At 45.1% G+C, this 18,988-nt stretch overlaps 1 protein-coding gene across 5 annotated transcripts; it reads left to right on the top strand.

The window, feature by feature from the left end:
* The first annotated feature begins 38 nt into the window (after positions 1-38).
* Positions 39-10,358, top strand: cep44 (centrosomal protein 44). 5 transcript variants are annotated; one of them, XM_035419118.1, is made up of 12 exons: positions 39-330; positions 659-762; positions 3,112-3,259; positions 5,410-5,556; positions 6,440-6,547; positions 7,113-7,250; positions 7,610-7,810; positions 8,385-8,454; positions 8,678-8,784; positions 9,517-9,554; positions 9,709-9,753; positions 9,976-10,358. In XM_035419118.1, exons 2-12 carry the CDS (start codon positions 674-676, stop codon positions 9,992-9,994), a joined length of 1,110 nt encoding a protein of 369 aa, XP_035275009.1. In that variant the 5' UTR covers positions 39-330; positions 659-673; the 3' UTR covers positions 9,995-10,358. The 5 variants fall into 5 exon arrangements, with proteins under 5 accessions (XP_035275009.1, XP_035275008.1, XP_035275010.1 ...); XM_035419117.1 differs by having other exon boundaries at positions 7,607-7,810; XM_035419119.1 differs by having other exon boundaries at positions 7,607-7,810; positions 9,709-9,779.
* Positions 10,359-18,988: the final 8,630 nt, after the last annotated feature.

The following is an 18,988-nucleotide window of genomic DNA, read 5'->3' as shown; positions in this document are numbered from 1 at the left end:
GGAAATGACGTAACAACACTAGTGAGTAAATTCATCTGGCTATGCACTTTGGGGAAATCCACAGACGATCTTAAATGTGTATATTAATATTTGGAACACGCATTTCATTGATATTTTACAGTTTTTTTGTAGGTTTGATTATTTTATTAGCGAAGGACTGATTGCAACTAGCGTTGTTTTCTAGGTAGCTTTCGCTTTGCAGCCGTGAATGTGCTACTTCAAATCTGCAGATTGCATTTTTACAACCAATCGCGGCATTCCACTGTATTTCGCCGGCAAAAACAAAAGAGGGAGTTTGTGAACGTTTACTATATCGACGGTTTTCATAAGGTAACAGTATACTAGTGCAAAATTAACGTTAGCTGTCAAAGAGGCTACTTAAAAATATATATGTTTACATTTTCTTACCGACGATAATATCAGGACTGGCTATCATAGGCAACAACGAACCACGTTAGCCACCTAGATTAGCTGAGGCTTACAAATTAACTTTGTTCTAGTTGTATTATGCTAACTATGAAGTTATCTGGTTATGTTAGATAGCCATAATACAAAATAAATAATAAAAAAACTCATAACGTTAGAGTGCACTTAGCTAACTGATCATAGTTAGCGCTAAATAACGTTGGTCTAGTTTCATTTCTTTATTTATACCAAGATTGCAGTTGTAACTATGACAACTGGCGATTTAAGAGGATGCCTGCGGAAACTTGAACTTCATCTTAGATCCTTGAAGTACCCCAAAGAAGTTGATTATGCCGGGTAAGGATTGCACTAATGTTACATAATCTGTCATCCTCCTTCAAGAAGACCATTATCTTGAATTGGGTATTAACTTCTGTCATTTGCACACATTTTGGGACAATAATACAGTATTCATTCTTTCCATTTGAGAGACAGTGTGCAGGTTTTTGTTGTTACAAATACAATTTATTAAAACAATTGATTGAACAATTACCTTAACTTGTTTCTCCGATTGCAATTGTTGCTGATGAAAACATAAATTAACCACCTTGAGGTAGTCCAGGGCAGGACTGAAAACCACAACTCCAGGGCCTTAAAGGTCTAAACAACGTTGTATACTAATCCATGCGTCTCTTTATGCGTAATTCAGTCATTTATGTAATTATTCTTACCACTGTAGATTGACAATGATGCTTTTCATTAATTAAAAAAATACAGTAACATATGTTTTCTATTTTCGGATACTGTGTTGTGCATTATTTACAAAACATGTTTATGTTTTCCATACCAATGAAGCAAACTGAATTTGAATTCTTGATTGAATTGACCTACGTTTTTCGTGGTCGACATGCATATATGCCTTGCTCTCCTATGGGCTCTTTAGAGACCGTTCACTCATCTTCTAGATTGCACTTCCCCATATAAACACAGGGGTTCGCTGTTCTTGTCCTAAGATCACTGTTTAATGACCTTCTGGTCTCCTACTCAATGGATTAGTGCTAAAACTGCTGCAGCACCCAGACGTTTTAGCGCGTGACAATGTGACAACTATAAACTGCTGCTTTTTTTTCTTTTCTTTTTTAAGCAAGTATGACCGACTAAATGTTTAAGTGAGCATCACAAGTGTACATATTAGTTTTGTTGTATTTATCTGCTCGTAGGATATCTTGGAGCGGGGGGCACCTTTAATATCAATGATACAAGATACAAGAAACTTTCTGGTTTAGCTGTTTGGGTTACTTTTTTTTTTAAATAAAAAAGGGACATTGCTAGTTATTATAGTTGGCTGTTACTGCCATTGCATAAATCTTGTTATGCTTTGCTGGCATGAATTGTTGAAAGTTAACATTTGCTACTATAAAACGACTTCCCTTAAATTAAAGCCCAGAAATTTGGGCGTCTTTTAGTGAAAGTAAATTTAAAAAATAAATAAATAATTTTAAAAAATGAATTATATTTTGTGGTTTTCTTTAGGCAGTATGGGCATGACAAATAACAGAAATATTACTGTACACATGTAGAGTTTGTACACTGCATACACTAAAATGAACATTTTGCATGTCAGCACATTTTACATTTTACGTTGTTTACATCTTGCTATATTTTGCATTTGAAGTTTCAGTGTGCAAATTATCTCTGCAGTATCTGAACTGACATCTCAGTGTTTGGATACATCTCAGCGCTTGTATACATTTGCGTTCACCTTTATGTTTACATTTATTCATTTTTGTTTTTGCCGCAGCCACAAATTAATTCCAGAATAGACATATTCCTCTCTTTGAGAGAAGTCGAAATGCTGGAACAAAAAAAAATAAATACATTTTTCTTGGGGATACAATGAACTCTTTTGGCCAGCAATGTTATGGTTTACATCCCTTTAAAATCATTTTCATTTGCAGTCGACCGCAACAGTGTGCACGGTATGTAATTTATGAGACAATATTCTGGCTCGGAGTCTAAACATCTTGACTTCTGTAAACAGCCCGTTTTAGCTTTTATAGCGTTTCATTTCTCATGTTTGTTTTGAAGTCTCGGCAGCGCAGGAGTGTCCGGGTTCCTCCCGTGCGGGACTGTTTTTGTAAACAGGATTACATTAACCAGCTCCTTCGTCTGAACGGACCCGAACGCTCAGATCTCAAGCACGACAATGTGTTTGAAGTATCGAAAGCAACATGTTTGAAAATGGGGTGGGAGTGGGGGGGGGGGATACATTTGGCTCAAATATGTGGAAGACACCCCTGGAAGGATGCCAGTTTTTACGTCATGGTACACAGAGAAGGTCTATGAAACTTTTTAATCTAACATTGTATAAATTTAATATTGAAAGAAGTATTTGATCAGTTGAGTTTGGGTTTTGATGAGAATGTGGTGTTGTGTTTCTTTTGGATTGTAATTGTTAAAGCTTTGAACTCAGTCACAAAAATCTGGCTCAGTTTCAGTAGACATTTGTCATCATTTGTGAATGAGAAATGTCATTTGTATTAATGTATATACTTGTTTTACATTTTTGTCATCATTTGTTGATAGCAAACGGCACCTGATTTTCTGAAAATATATTCTCAAAACAGAGCTATAGCATATAATATATAACATCACATTTGTTTAAGCCTAAAATTGACAGTTTTTTTTAACACATTTTTTTCACAGTTTGGCCAAAGGTGATTCATCATCTTTTTTGCCAGTTCTGAATTACGCATTCCTATCCCATTCCTCATATCTTGCCGAAGAACTCATAGGATTTGGAGTTGAACTTGCCGGAAAGAATGACCATAGATTTCTTGAAGCTGTCTACAAGGTAAACATTTTAATTTTGTTTAGCTGAACGTGTGGTTTATTTCATCACCAAACACTGCCAAAATAATTCAGTTATTATAGTTCATGAGACATTATTGAACAATTATTGGACAAAAAAAAGTGCTTTTTTATTGAATGTGTTTGAATTAAATTGCTGCTGTGGTTTATATGTTGGTGGTGGAGTTTTGAGAAAATAGAACATTGAATCTGAGAGTTGGCAGTATTGTAATATTATCTTCAATTTCTGTAATTTTACCTGTGTGTAATTAATGACAAATTCACATGACTATATTCAGTTGAAGTTTTTACCATTGGAAAATATTGCATCAGAGCTTCAAAATGTTTCCGAAGATTCAAGACACAGTCAGCAGCAGGTATCATGTACAGTGTGGGGTTTTTTCCCCTTTTATTCCTAAACACACGTTTCCCTTAATTATCAGGCCCAGTGAGTTTCCCTCACAGCACTCCCACGCTTTGCCTTTGAAGGCATCATTTCTTCCATCATCGATCTCTTAAACGGCAGTCCCCCCCCCCCCCCCCCCAATTCCCCTTTTCTCCACCTCTGTTCGGTTATCTTTTAACTGTTCAATATGGCAAAGTGTTTCCAGTTGGTGCCTTGAGTCTGCGGAACATTCCGGATTCCATTTCTGGGGCCTCCTGCAGCAGAAATTCCCCGACACTGCTCTCTTCAGATGTTGTCTGGCCAATGGAAAAGCATAATTGAGCAAGTACATGGTACAACTGTAGAAATTCCGGGAAACCTGGGGTTAGAGCCTAAAAGGATTAAACATAGGTGACGTGTACATTAGGTGATATCATTTTACATCCTTAGAAAACTTTTCATTGTACTTTTCATTGCTAAGGGCCTAGCTGATTAGTAAGTGCTTGGAATGTTGAAAGCTCACTGGTCTTAATTGTGGTATTCATGTCCAGTTACATTCATTAGTTCAATGACAACAGGGGGGGTTGGCATGTTGAAGAGAAACACCTTAGGCCTACCCAAACAGCCTCAACTCAACCCATTCATTAAAGTGGAACTCTCTGTGTACATGTACTGTATATATGCATGGCCTGTTGCCATGTGTACTGTACATATCCTACATTGGTATTGCTTAAAAGAGACTGCTCTCGTAAAGTTCAATGAATTCCTCATTTCTGCAAGTTCCTTTATCTACAAATTGCAGTTCATGTTCACGAGTCCTCTAGCCTCCCCCCCCCCCCCCCCCCCCCCTCAAGATTGGAAGTGCAGGGATTTCAGAAACGGCTCGGTGATGCGTAGCATCTGTAAGCTCGCGCAACTGGATCGCGCTCCGTTCCAACTGGCAGCCAGTCGAGCTGTCCTCCAGTAATTACTCCGGGATTCACATTTCCTGCCCGGTCTTAAAAAAGCCCTTCATCTCCTTCCAAGCTCTCATCTCGGATCTTCGCTGCGCATTTTCACTTCGGCCCCGAGTGTGCGGAGAGCTATTTGTCACGGCGCTCCTCGGTTTTCCCTGACCCGCGGAGCGACGGTTCCGCGCTGGCGCGCTTTCAAGCCCCGGCTCTTCCGGCTGGAGGGATTATGGGAGACAGATTGCGCCTATGCGATCTTGCCGTACGGAGCTCCGCGGCGCGCCGAACGCAGACAGCATTTGCTAGCAATTAAGCTCGGTGTCTCGGTGGTGTCCGCGTCTCCCCAGCATTTCTGCTTGTTCAATTTGCCAAAGCACCCTTACATTTCTACCCCTTGTCTCATTGCCCCAAATGCTGATTCTCAGCCCACGTGCTGTTCTGTCCCCGTGTAATCTCTGCCTCTGTTTGACTTGATATTCTTTTGTTGCTTCTCTCTTATTCTTATTATTTTTTTATTCTGATCTTGATCACCCAGGAGTTTCCTCAAAGGCACCCAGAAATTTAATGCATTGCTATTAGGGTTCCAAGCACATAGTGCTGGAACACACTTCTTTCATTCTTAGGACTTGTGGTTTCTAAGCATCTGTAGCTTAGAAACCACAAGTCCTAGAATAACCATATTCGGCAGGTGGGGTGCTATGGACCCCCACTGCTCTGGGAAGGTATCGCACATCTATTGGCCAGATGGTGGCGCTATAATGCATATATTTTCAGCATCAGTGGCACATTGGATGCAAACCTTTCTGTGTGTTCACACAGGTGCTGCGGGATGTCTTCAATTACAAGCCTCTTTTAACTAAGGAGCAGTTTCTGCAGTTCGGCTTTGCTGAACGGAAGATCGGCATCCTCTGTGACATCATCGGCTTTGTGACTGAGAGGCACAGAGAGCTGTCTAGAAATGGCAAGGTGTGCTAAATACTTTGTGGTCTTTTTATGTGAATTCAACCCACTGCAGATGCTCATTTATTGCATCAGATTGTTACAGTTCAGAAAACAGCATCTGCTTTTGTTTTGCTCACAGATATTAGTGTAAAGTTTTCAGTTTTAGTACTTCATCAGCTTGATTATGTGCTTTTTAGTATAACCGACTTTGAATCAAACCTTCTTCAGAATTTCAGTGTATAAATAAAATGGAGCATAGAATTGTTTCTTACTACCTAATGCACCTTATATTGTAGCAAATGGCATGGTATTCTGATAAATGTTGGTAGCCTTTGTTTGGATAGCAGTGAATTCTAAAATAAAGTCTGTGAACTTAATGCTTTGCTATACATCACCCTCAGTCCAAAACTGGCCTTTTTCCCCACATACAATTTCTCTGTCGCCCTTAAGTTATTACTGATAATATCAGCCTTACTTGTTAGAAACATTTTTTTTCCTTCTAGTGAAGGGATGATTTTTCTTTGAGATGCACTGAATCCTTGCCTGAGGCAGACTGTTGAGGAGACACCGTGTCCAGACAGATAAATAACATTGGCTGCCCTCATTGGCCATTGTATGTAAACCTTTAACCTGCTGGCAGTCTTGTATATATGGGTGAAATCTGAGAGCAAGACGGGGACCTGTACACTCTGTCCACACTTGGATTATAGCGCATGACACTGTGTATTCACAGGACCGCAAGATTTATTTTTTTCTGATCCGTTTAAATATTTTGCATTTTAGAAATTGAAAACGACTTTACAACTGCCAAAAAAAGGGGCTTATATGGAAACATAAATGTTAGGAGGAAGCCAATGTTGATTGATTTATGGGGTTTTACGTTTCTTTTTTTCTGCCTAATTTTCAGACAAAGAGCAAGCCCCGTTTGCCAAGGTTTAACCAGCAAGCCGAACCCGAGGGGCCTCACTTTGAGGCCGACGTTCTGAAGCCAGTGGGCCCAGCAGTGCCGCCTCCTGTAAGAGACGCTCGCTCCGACCTTCCACTGTCGGGGCAACCTGCCCATTTCCTGTTTTGATGATATCTTTGCTGTCAGATCCTGCACTGGCTTCTAATTACCAGCTCGGCATTTGATTTATTTTCCTGACAGTGTGCTCGGTAAAATTACTCGTAGCCCAAACTGCGCTATTTGAAGCATGCAGGAAGAGCTCATTATTAATAAGATGAGGTGCCGCTCTGATACAGCCAATGCGTTGTCCTGCATTAGCGCTCAGGGTTTCGCTCAAATTGAGAAGCCCTTTGAATTGTCTCTCCTGTGAACTCTGTCTTTGTCTCTACTGTGAGCTCTGACTCTCTGTCTCCTGTGAGCTCTGTCTCTGTCCCTCTGTGAGCCATGTGTCTCCCCTGTTAGCTCTGTCTCTGTGTCTCTCTATGAGCCCTGTGTGTCTCTGTGAGCTCTGTGTCTCTCTGATCTCTGTGTCTCTCTGTGAGCTCTATGTCTCTCTGTGACCATTGCCCCACTGTGAGCCTGCGTCTGCTGTGAGCTTTCTGACAGGTTCTTTGCCTCTGTTCACCCCTGGCAGAAGCCCCTGGTAGAGAGGCACATGGGTGGCCCAGTGGCAATTGTGTCCCACTGCTCTTCTGAGGAATTGTCCTATGAGGATGAGGAGGGAGAGGAAGATGATGAAAATGAGTCCTCAACGGAGTTTGGTGCATCCCCAGTGAGAACCTGCATATGCACACACGGCTCGTAACCACCCTCGGACAGAGCTTAGCAGAACATGTATTCAGCACTTACCCCCACATACTTATACACAGACAGCAGTACACACACACAGGCAACAGCACACATACTGCATTTAAACTGAAGGCTTGCACTGTCCCTCACATTATTAAAATAAAGGCCTTTTAAAATATGAAATTGAAAAAACAAATGCACACAGCCAGTAAATACATGGTTTTGAATATGTGAATTTTTTTTTTTTTTTTTTTTTTGTGTGTATTTTTGGCTGTTAGCTATGGGGAAGATGTGGAAGAGATGTAGTGTAGGTCAAGCTGCTGGGTCTGTCTGTGCCAGCAGGTGGAGAGCAGGCTGCAGGCTCTCGAGGCCCAGGTCCTGGAGTACCAGAGGAAGCTGGAGACGATGTCCCTGCTGGAGGACAGGCTGAAGCGGCTGGAGAGGGACACGGCCGGGAAGATCGTCATCAACCGGCAGGACTGGGACAACCTGGAGAGCCGCGTGCTGCTGCTGGAGACCAGGCTAGCACTGAGCTCGTCACAGGTACCGTTATCTAGACCAGGCTAGCACTGAGCTCGTCACAGGTACCGTTAGCTAGACCAGGCTAGCACTGAGCTCGTCACAGGTACCGTTAGCTAGACCAGGCTAGCACTGAGCTCGTCACAGGTACCGTTACCTAGACCAGGCTAGCACTGAGCTCGTCACAGGTACCGTTATCTAGACCAGGCTAGCACTGAGCTCGTCGCAGGTACCGTTAGCTAGCCCAGGCTAGCACTGAGCTCGTCACAGGTACCGTTAGCTAGACCAGGCTAGCACTGAGCTCATCACAGGTATCGTTAGTAAGGGGCAGCATAATGAATAAAAACATGTATCTCACAGGAACACCACATTACAACTAGTGTATGTTAGTGCTAGTGTTGATTGTGATCTGAACCAATCACAGTGTTTTGTTGACAAAAAGTATTTTGACTGTGTCCTAAAAGTCAGTTAGTGATTACTTTGTGGTAACTTCTGACATTCATCATAGGAATGGCAAAGTCTCACTCATCAATCCCCAGTGTTTAATAGTTGTTGATTGAAATATTTTAGCTAATGCTCCTCTTTCTTTTACAAACAGAAACCCTCATCGCTTGGCCGTGAGGCTGAAAGCGTCGCTCGAGAAATTGCGACAATCCAGGAATCATCCGGTAAGTAACTTTGCCGTCGGCGTCAACCCGGCCGTTTCTGTCGGCGTTGGGCGTGCAATTTACGGCCCGGGGCCCCGCTTGGGCCGCCCCCGCCGCGCGCGCCGACGCCGCAAATCACCACGCAGGGCGGTTCGACCCGCGTTCGACGCCCAGCCCAAACAAGAGGAGCGATTAACAAACTCCACCGTGTCTCTCTCTGTTCTGTCGGGCTGTCCCGCCGCAGAGACCAGCCCCGAGCCGCCGCCCCCGTCGCCACGGAGCCCCCCCCGCAGAGGCCCGGACGCTCACGCGGCCGCCATCAATCCCTTTGTTTTGACGGCGGATCCAAAGGTGAGACACTCCTCCCTCCCCCCCCCCCCACCCCCCCCGTGCATTCCTGTCCGGGGTCAGGCCCCGTGGAGCTCGCGCACCCCTGACGCACGGGCCCGGGACGCGGCCGGCGTGTCGCGGGGCTCCCTCCCCCAAACCCAAATAACCGCAGGCCCCTTCGGGCTCTCTCCGGCAGCCCGCCGACGCGCTACGGTCCGCCCGCGCTAACGTTCGGACGCCGGAGCTTTAGGAAATTGTTTAATAGCGGCTCGTTTAGCCGCAGCGCTTTCCTGCTGTAAGCCGTAGCTTTAGGAATCCTGGGGAAAACCCCAAACCGCCCCCTGTTATTTAGCACACGGCTGATGCCTGTTTAAGCCTGCCCAATTCTCGAACCCCCAAAATAGATTATGTGCTCGTGTAGTGTTATTTTTATTTGAAACAACTGGGATAAATAGTCAGAGTAATGTGTGCATACAGCAGTTATTGCTTGTTTAAGGATTATCTGGTTAAAAATTTACGTAAAAGAAAAAAAACAAACAACAAAAAAACATTTATCCTATTTTATAATGTATAGCTGAAATTTATAAGCATGGAGATTTTCACTGATCACAAAGTCAAACTTTGAACAGAAACATGTTGTATGACACACTGCAGATTTGTAAGAAGCCTTACTTTCAGTGCACATTTTGTGTTTAATCTCATGTGCTGGCCAATGAAGTGAATAGTGATTGTGTGTTACGTCCTCTTCTGCAGGAGAATATTAAAGAGCGACTGGAAAGAATAGCCACCATGTAAGTTTACATTCAGTTCTCACAGCCCGTTTTCCGAGTGCTTTTGGTAGTGGGAACGACCTGCCGGTGGCTGTAAATATCTTGTTAAAGTGTCACTGGCTCAGACAGAGGTTGTAAAGTGTTATAACGGCCTTGTTTCCCTGCATCCTTTCAGGATGAATGAAACTTCCAGCCTTCTGAGGAGCACGGAGCCCTCCATGTAAATACGTCTCCGTTTTATCCTTGGTATGCAACCACATGTCTTAAATGTATTCATGCGTTAACACATAAATAAAGGAAATGTATTTCAAAATTCACTGTAAGCCTGCAGCATATAGTTTATGTAGTCTGTGCCCTACATGTTTGGGTCTAGATCAAAAGTTTTATTTTTTTTCTTTTCTTCTCTCTTCTCTCCCTCCCCTTTCCACGTTTTGGGATGCAGTGGGAAGTGGATAAGATGATTCTGGATCAGCTGATCATTCTCCTCATTACTGCTACTGTCCTGCAGAGGGCACTGTGACCTAAGAATGTTGCATCTTGTTTGTTCTGTGTGGCTTTGTCTCCATCTGCTGCTTAGCGCAAGCATTACATCTGTTGGTTACACTGATGTTAGTGAGGTTTTTTTATTTTCAGAATAGCATAAGCAGAAGAATAACATTTACATGGTTTCAATTTAACTGGAAACTATGGCTCGCTTCAGCAGTCCAATCCATTTCCATGGACAAGCCCTGGAAATTCTGTCCCAGTAGGCCTGTATAAATTAGGTGCACCACTGTACTGACCATTTTTTAAGATATTTATTTGCATGCGTGAAGCAATTTTTTTTTTAAAGATTCACAGAGCACTACAGTCTGATTACTTTCTGCCAATCATATTAAAGATTTATTTAAAGTTAAAGATGAATCTGTGCTTTAATAATATGCAAAATGGTCAATCTCATTTGCCTCTGTGGGCATATCGAGCAGTTTGGAATGCAACTTGGGTTTCGCTTCAGATACAGGATGTGTTGCATTTCGGCTGTCTTTCCTGTCTGTGTGATCCACAGCACCATTGAATAAATGGCAACACCCATCTGAACCTGGCCGCTTGATATTCAGTGATGGATTATTTTGCGGAAAGCAACAATTGATTATTCAGATAGCCGGTAATTGATTGTTTAGAAACACTGAGCAATTGATTCCCCAGAGAACAGAGAAATTGATTATTTGGAGTGACTCGCACACAATGCAAGACCATGTGTGACTTCAGGGCAAGGGAAGCGTGCAGTACCTTCGCTCTTTCCGGAAGAATGTGGATTTTTATCGTGGTTCCTTTCATGTCTGAAATCGCCAGGGTAAAGCCACACCGGTAATGTGATATCAGTGCCCAAGATTTCAGGAGATATCTGGAGGTTGTCGTGTTCATCGGTATTTTTTCGCTCAGCCCTCTTGGCGAGGAGGGAGCCGATGCTTCCTGCTGAGGTATTTTTAGCGTCCCCGTGGCTCCCCGAAAACCATGGAAGTGTTTGATTTTTGAATGTAGATGCATTCATAGTTGTGGAAGACGTTGGATTTTTGCACAGTGTATTATACTCTCTCATTTATTATTATATATTTCTTTGGGTTTATAGCTATCGTGGCTTGCCTTTCACAAGTCTTTATTAATACTAATAAGGACCTTGGAAACGACCCTTGAATTGCCTTGAAAAACCCTGATTTGTACATTGTAAATGCTTTTTGAACACACCGAACCCTGGGAGCGTTCTGTCTAAAGTACAATAGATTTTATGAGACATTCTTCAGTAGAACGTGAAGTGTTTGCGATTCCACATTAGAATGCAAAGCCTCTGATTACCTCAGCTGACACGGGCCTGTCCCCAGTGCTGAGGTGCGTTGTGTATGCCGGAGTTTAGCTTGCCGCTCCAAGGGGGGGGGGGGGGGGGTGGGGAGGCCCGACCTCCCAGAGGATTATCTAAACACCCTCAGAGGAGCCTGAGCTGGCATCGTGGGGGGGGGGGGGGGGGGGGGGGGGTGGGAGTGACGGGCCTTTCTGGGGGGGGTGGATTTGCGAACCCAAAAAAAGACGAGACACTGCCTCTCTGTGCCTCTCCGTAATACCCTAATACCCCACGCTGGGCCAGGTCCAGCTGAGGCTGTCTCCCCAGGGTCAAAATGCCTGTATTCTGAAGCCACCAGAGTACTAAATCATATTACTCAGAGCACACAGGACTTAACAGCTCCTCTTTTCCTTACCACCATGTGCTCAGCTGGGACCTTTTAACACTGTATATCCGCTACTGTTACGCTTAATGTTTTTCAGTGATGCGGGCTATACTTTGCAGGAATGGAACCGTCTAAATGATTTAGCCGAAGAAATGGCGTAGATGGGAACAAAGCGCCGTGCAGAGAGAGAGAGAGAGCGAGCCGGTCTCCTTTCAGTCCGAGCCATTCGGATCGAGCGCCGACGCGCTTATTATTCCACGCGTGTCTGAGACGCGCTTGTGAGAAGCGTGCGAGGGGATAGAGGCGTGTCAGGTTTGGGAGGAATGTTCATTATCCGTCGGGGGCCGCGAGGGGATCCAGCGCCGCGTCTCCGTCAGCCCGCCGCGCTTCCCATGCCGATTGTATTGGCAGGGCGCGCGACTGGAGGTCTGATGCATCTTAATGAAGCGGATTGATCCCTCCTCCGTCTTGGCGGTATTGGCTCGCGGGCCCTCGGCGGCCCTCGGAAGACGCGTTCCGATGCCACACGTCCGCTGAGCCGGACGCCTTTCTGGTGCGGCGGCGTCGGCGTTGGAATTCTCCGCCTGCGTTCCGTTTGCGTCGCAGATCGCTCGCGCGCGGACTCTCCCTTCCCGGCCCATAAGATGCCATTTTTCTAATTAACCCCACTACAGGGACTCCAATGGCGTCGTTTCCATCCTCTCGCATAATTACAATCATATGGCAGACTCTTAATTAATTAGCTGTATTTTCACCCCTGTTGACCATCTGTCTGTACTCTGGTATTGAAGGCGCTAGTGGCTACTGCTGTGTGCTATTTGGTATAATGTACCTGCGTAGCTCCAATTGAACCCAGCTGTACAAATAGCAGTTTAAGCGCCAGATCCCGTCCCGCCATCTGCTACTCTCGGCTTCATGTAAATACAGCTAGCCGGCAGTCGCAGATTCTCTCCCTAAATCCGCCAGGATTATGATTCATGGCGTAATTACGGTGTGTCGCGAGCGGGCTCCGGAGCGCCGGATATTAAGTGGTAGGCTGCTCGCGGTGATGGTGCGCGGTAATGGGGAACGCTGGAGAACGCGGCGGCGGCCACATCGGGGTCAGCGCGTCATTAGCCGCGCCTGATTGGGGCCGAGACGCGCGGATGCGCCGCTCCCGCCGTATCCCCGCCCGCCATCCCGCCAGGGAACCGCGGATGTCTCTGCGGGGAGCTGGCGCCGCCCGTCCCCACGGTCCTCTCCAACCGGACCGCGTTTCTGACGGTATTGCACCTCACCGCCCGTCCCCTGGATCCTCTCCAACCGGACCGCGTTTCCAACCGTATTATACCTCCCCGCCCGTCCCCACGGTCCTCTCCAACCGGACCGCGTTTCCAACCGTATTATACCTCCCCGCCCGTCCCCACGGTCCTCTCCAACTGGACTGTGCTTCCGACCGTATTGCGCCTAATTTTCTCTCTTAATTAGCCAGACCTCGAGCGTGTCATTGAACTCTTTACCTTCCTGGCTGGAGGAGTGCAGCAGGCACGGCCGGTGCTGGGGAGTCCTCTTGCCCCCACGGCTAATTAAGGCGATCAGTCATGATAATGGGACCGATGTGATGGATGGCCTTAAAAAAGGGGGGGTGGTAGTTTGGGTTTCGAGCAGGAGCACGGAGCCTAATTCTGGTGTGAGACCCGTGTTTCTGTTGCATGTACACGGTAAGATTAGCTTCGTTTGCCACAGTTTACCACCGCTCACATTTTGTTCTTAGAAAGATACCTGATTGAAATTTCCAGCTTTTGTCAATTGAAAGACATTGCCTGTTACTCCAAAATGTCCAAAATTGAGTTAGAGAATAGAATTGCGGCTTATGGAAAACTGATACGGTGCCATTGTTTTGTCATCGTTGCAAAATCTTTTGTCCAGTTGTGCAAACATGCTAATTGTGTGATGTGTAAATAATTTTTTTTGCACATTATTCAGTGATAAGTTCTGTTCCAGGTTCCTGATTGCATAGTTTTTTTTTTTCCCCCAGTCACAGTGGAGTTTGCTAGTTTTGGCCCGAGGCCTCATTCCCTGGCAGTCATTGTAGGCCTATGGGAAGTCATACAATAACATCTTATCAGGGCGAATGAGCACATTTGCGAATGCCGGGGCCTCTCAAAGATGTTTTTCAATAATAAACACACCGTTGACCATTCCACAAGTCTCTCAGACTCGATGAGGTTCGTGGTTACCTGTGTAGTACAAACGGTGGGAAAAAAATGCACGCGTTGGACTTAGTGGACTAGAAAGTTGAAATGCTATAAAGTTAAAATGTGCAGTTGAGTTGAGTTTGTACCTGAGTCGAGTTTGTACCTGTGAGTTTAAGTAATCTTTTTAATTTTTTTTTTTTTAATTCAAGTATAGTTGTGTTGTATTACTTCAGTTCTGTATGTGTAGAGTATTAATTAGTCTCTCACTTCATGGGCTTAATATCACCCATGTCTTTTAGTCTATAAGGCGTTAACACTTCTAAAATCACAGAATCACCCATGTAGCATTTTTGAAAGCCTCTGCAAGCCATTATTTCCTGCATTAGTTATCTTGTACACCTCTCACAAAGATTAGGCATATCTGCCGAGCTTGGGTTTACAAGGTTCATGGGATGCTGTACCAAACTGTGCCTTCCCCTTTTATTTACATTGAAGATATGTCCAACCCTACGATGCTGGAAATGAGCAGCGAATGGAACGTTGCGTGCTTTCCCACCACCAGTTCGCACAAATACATGAACTAAGCCTCCCCTTATCTTCAGCTCGGACTCCCCCCTTAACAATAACCGACTGTTTGTGAACTTCCTCTGGTCAACAGCCTACGAGCGCGAACGTGGTTCCATTTTGTTTCCATAACCATCGCGTGCCCTTTGCAGAACTGGGCTGTGAAGAAATAAAGAAAAAAAAAACTTGTGAGAGGAAGAAATTAGCGCGTGAACACTTCTGAAGCATAGCACTTTTGAGCGGTGATTTCCACACCGTGCGTGAGATTATAATGAGTAGGAAAAACTTTTTTTTTTAATGCGCTTTAGATTAGATCTATATTCACTAATCACAATGTGCTAAAGCCTTTGAGTGAGGAATTCAAGTAACTTATTTCCGGAACCGCTTAACTTATGAAGTTCAAAAACAGCAAATAATTTAAAAACATTTTTTGGGACTGTTAGATGTGGTCGAGTTTCTTAGTTCGGGGTCCTGTAAGGGGAAGCCGTCCCTTTAAGAACGTGCTCACACATGCGCCCTGAACTGAAAGGGAAAGGTAATTACTCGCACCTCTGTGCGTGCGTGACCATCAAACCGGCATTCTGAGCGAAGCGTAATGCGGAAGGCCCCTTCCACTGAGAAGGTGAATGTCATCTATCACGCTGATGTGACATGAATGCCAATGGACGTGCTGTTTCAGGGGCCAGTAATAATGGGAAATTCGTTTGTCGCTCAAGTGACTCCCGCTCGCTGTCCGGCCCGTGGCTAGCTCACTGTGCACGTGTATGATTGGGTCTCCTCTGCCCCAGCTCTCCGCGTGTGTGGCTTGCGGTGTGAAAAGAAGCAGCAGGTTGGCCAGTGTGTGTCTCAGATGAGAACCGTTCATCTTCACTCTCCCGAACCGGCAGCAGTGGCCCTATATGAGCACTCTTGTACACAGTTCGCGAAATAGAATTGTCTGTACATGGTCAAAATATGTGATGAGGTAAATATACATCCGTGGATAAAATATTTTGACAACATGTATTTCTGCTCTGAAAAAAGAAAGAAATTAAAATGAAAAAAATGTACGAATAAAGTATGCTTTGTTGGTCTGATTATGAATCTTGTTTTGTATGATGAAAACGATCATTTGAATGACTCCGATCAGACCTCAGACCGGTGTCATTGGGAAAGTGAACTTCACCGAAGAGAAGTCCTCGGGTGATTTCCTGGCCTCCCCTACCCTTTCACAGTCATCGATTTGAGCTGTTCTGAGCACTTTTGAGAAGGGATTTATCCTTGCTTTGGCTCGGTGAGAAACCGTCCCTCCCTCTGACTGTCCGTGACTTGTTTTCTTTAATTAATGCCGTGGAGGACCCGAGTTCTCCCCGTTCGGACGCTCGCAGCCTCCCACAGATTCCGCGTTCGGAATGATCTGGAAAACCCGCTGCGTCTCACTGGTACTTGTGTATCCAAGGATATTTATAAAAGGACATGTCCTCACAGAGCAGGTACACGGTATAACATTATTGATTTTCAAAGTTAGAGCACATACTGTTAATTAATGTTATATATCCTGTCCAATTATTCAGCTAGATATATGACTGAAGTAATTCAGGTTGAGAAACATGCTCAATGATACCAATGGTAATGCTGGACTTGGTGAGTTTTTAGCCCAGTTCCTCACTCACTCAGTATGCGACCATCTCATTTTTGGTATTTGCATTATTCATTAGGCTTCGCACACTCACTCAGTTGATCAAATTAACTTTTTTTCCCACTTCCACTTTGTTTTAGTGTCAGGGAAATCATTTTCTTATTTTCATGGCCCTTCCACCATCTTATCATCTCTCCGCTCCTGCGTCTGGTAAGTGCCGGGCTGCAATAACCCGATGCCTCCCGAGGTCACGAGGGGCCATTTTGTCAGAAGCAAAAATTTGCTGAGAAACCTGGGAGCAGCAACTGGGAAAAAAAACATGAAAACTACAGCATGGTGTGGAACTCACGAGTATCAGAAGAATGTCCTTCAGGCCCAGGAGAGCAGGCTGCAGCAGCTCCATACCAGTCAAAAAACATCGTTATGCGTCCCGTGAGCGTTACACAGGAGGAAGGGAAAGGCACTCAGAGCTTGCCTGGTATGACTCGTCCAGGCTGGAGAGGAGGAGGAAGAGGAGGATGAACGCTCTGCCATCTCTTGCTCGGCTGTGAGCAGAGCTATGTGACTCAGACACAAGGCCCGGTTTCAGACCGGCTCCTGCAGTGATGCCATCTGCCGCCGGATTCGGCGAAACGCTGCCCCCTGCAGGTCGGCACGGGTTTTACGGTCCCCTTTTCCCATCGGGCCTACTATTCTGCCTGCTCTGACTGCCCACATGCTGGCCTGTCCACATGCTTTTACATAAGAGCCTTTACCTGATAAGAGCACCCTGCTCACCACATCCTTTGCGATTATGTGGGTTAAGAAGATTGTTGTGCTAAACAATGGAAAATCCACTATTTCCAATGCCGGCAGAATACCAGTGAGTACTGTAGGATAGATATCCCCCCACGCTCCTCCACAACTGCAGTCAGGAGGGCCAAGCGTGCATAACTGCAGGGAGCTTGTAGCCGTCTGTTCTGGAGTGTGCAGTAGCGGATCACTAGGTGGGGCTATTTGTCCTGCCGCATGCTCTCAGCTGGGGGCTCTGGTTGCCAGGTCAGACGTGGTGATCTCTGCAGTCATACGCCCCCTGCTCCCCGCAGACACGTGCCGCACGAACGCGCATGTTCGCATTCACGCGCTGCTGCGGACGCTTTGATCTGCCTGTGCTTCAGTACTGACGCATGAGAACCATACGCATGTGTGGCCTGCTGGGTCACTGATGACCCATTGAGGGTGAGTCTGGATTAATATACGTATGCGTTCTGGATAGATCTCCCCCCCTCTGTTTTTTGACACTTTCCCTCCTGCACTCCTCACAGTCATGTTCTTTTGCTCTTCCACGCTCAAAGAAAAACACTTTCTCAGGTTGTCTCAGCATCTTGTCTTCAACAAACTCTTATGCACTGTAAAAAAAAGAAAAAAAACTGAAAAGACTAGCCACAAAGTTGGCAGTGAAAAACCTTTTAATGAAAAGAGAAAAAAAAAACTTCCCATAAGATGGTCACTAATGCAGCGTGTTTACTTTTGTGATTGGCAACAGTACAAACACCATTGTTAGTTTCATTCTTCCTGCTCCTTCAGTCCCATTTCCAGTTTTAAATGTTCATGCCATATAACGCTTTGGTGCACTTGAAAATACTGTTAGTCACAAGTTCTTCCTGGTAGTTTCTCAGTGTAGAGAGTAGTATCGCTTTGATTGTTATTCTGTGTTATTCTGGCGCTCAAATAAAGCACGGCCCAAATGTGGCCTGAGATCGCAGCTGTATCTCGTTCAGCTCCGCGCAGACCTAATCTTTAGCGACGGCGGGCCGTGGCGCGAAGCCGTACACACTCTTCACACGAGCAAACACTCGCGCCCAGGCGCCACGGGACTCATAATTCTTCCTCCCGTAACGCAACAGGTTCGCAGTTATGTCAGCCGTCGCACTTAGTCGCAGGCGCGAGCGTTCTCTCATCTGGCCTTCCTGTACGAGAAACTAATGGAGCGTTGCAAGTTAAAGGGGAACTCTGAGAAAAACGTAGCTTAGTCCTTATCGACCTTGTTTAGTAGTTTTAGCAGCTTGAATTTTCCTTGTGATGTCATGTAAACCTTTCATATTCAGACTGGAGTAAATGCTTAATTTCTACTATATTTCTCTAGCAAAGACAGAAATAATATATGACCAAACCAATACTAGATTTGTTTTGTTCATGCACTTCCTCTGGCTAGGAAATGCATCATTCACCATAGAAAAAAAAAATGAAGCTTTGAGGTTTTTCTTGCACTTTCAAAGGCCAGCTAAAGAAGCCGGTGAATGAAATGCAGAAGCGGAGGAGGTGTGCAATCGTACGTTCCTCTGAACATTTCGGGGACGTTTGTGTGTTGCGAAGACCGTAAAAGCGGTGAAGTAACGCCCATGGCTGGAGGCGCGGGGGAGAAACACTCATGGCTCTGTGGAAATGTGGGTCAGAGAGGTTGACACCCTTAACTGCTTCTCAGTGCTCAAAAATAACAAACGAACAGGGTGTTAGTGTTGGCGGCGTCGAGCCTGATGTGAGATTATTAATCACAACACAAAGTGTAGGTAGGGTGTAGCCGAAGGACTTGTAAATGTCCTTAAAAATTAATCAAGTCTATGCATATTCTGGACAAACCACTCCGTAGTCAGACTTAAATTGCACTATTTTTTTTTTTTTTTTTTGAAATGTGAAGTTAAATACAAATCAAAGTATTTTAGATGTGTATTGTTCAGGCATCCACGTCTGGCCCCAGTTCATTCAGGCAGTCTGTCAGGCAGTCCTTTTACTTGACTGAACTGAGAGAGGTGGTTGTGACCGTGCGCACGTACACGCCGAAACCACCAGCGAGACGGTTCCCTGTGTGACCTCAGAAGGTGCAGCCGTCACATGATCCACCCCGGCAGGCTCCTC

This window comes from Anguilla anguilla, chromosome 5 (assembly GCF_013347855.1).
Source record: "Anguilla anguilla isolate fAngAng1 chromosome 5, fAngAng1.pri, whole genome shotgun sequence".
Classification (NCBI taxonomy): Eukaryota; Metazoa; Chordata; class Actinopteri; order Anguilliformes; family Anguillidae; genus Anguilla; species Anguilla anguilla.
The sequence above is the reverse complement of the archived record's forward strand: the minus strand, read 5'-3'. Positions and strand labels throughout refer to the sequence as shown.

Coding starts and splice junctions, on each gene's coding strand:
- cep44 (XM_035419117.1), top strand. CDS start 674: ATGACAACTGGCGATTTAAGAGGATGCCTGCGGAAACTTGAACTTCAT. Junction 763..3,111: donor AAAGAAGTTGATTATGCCGG/GTAAGGATTGCA, acceptor TTTTTTTCACAG/TTTGGCCAAAGGTGATTCAT. Junction 7,251..7,606: donor CGGAGTTTGGTGCATCCCCA/GTGAGAACCTGC, acceptor TGTCTGTGCCAG/CAGGTGGAGAGCAGGCTGCA.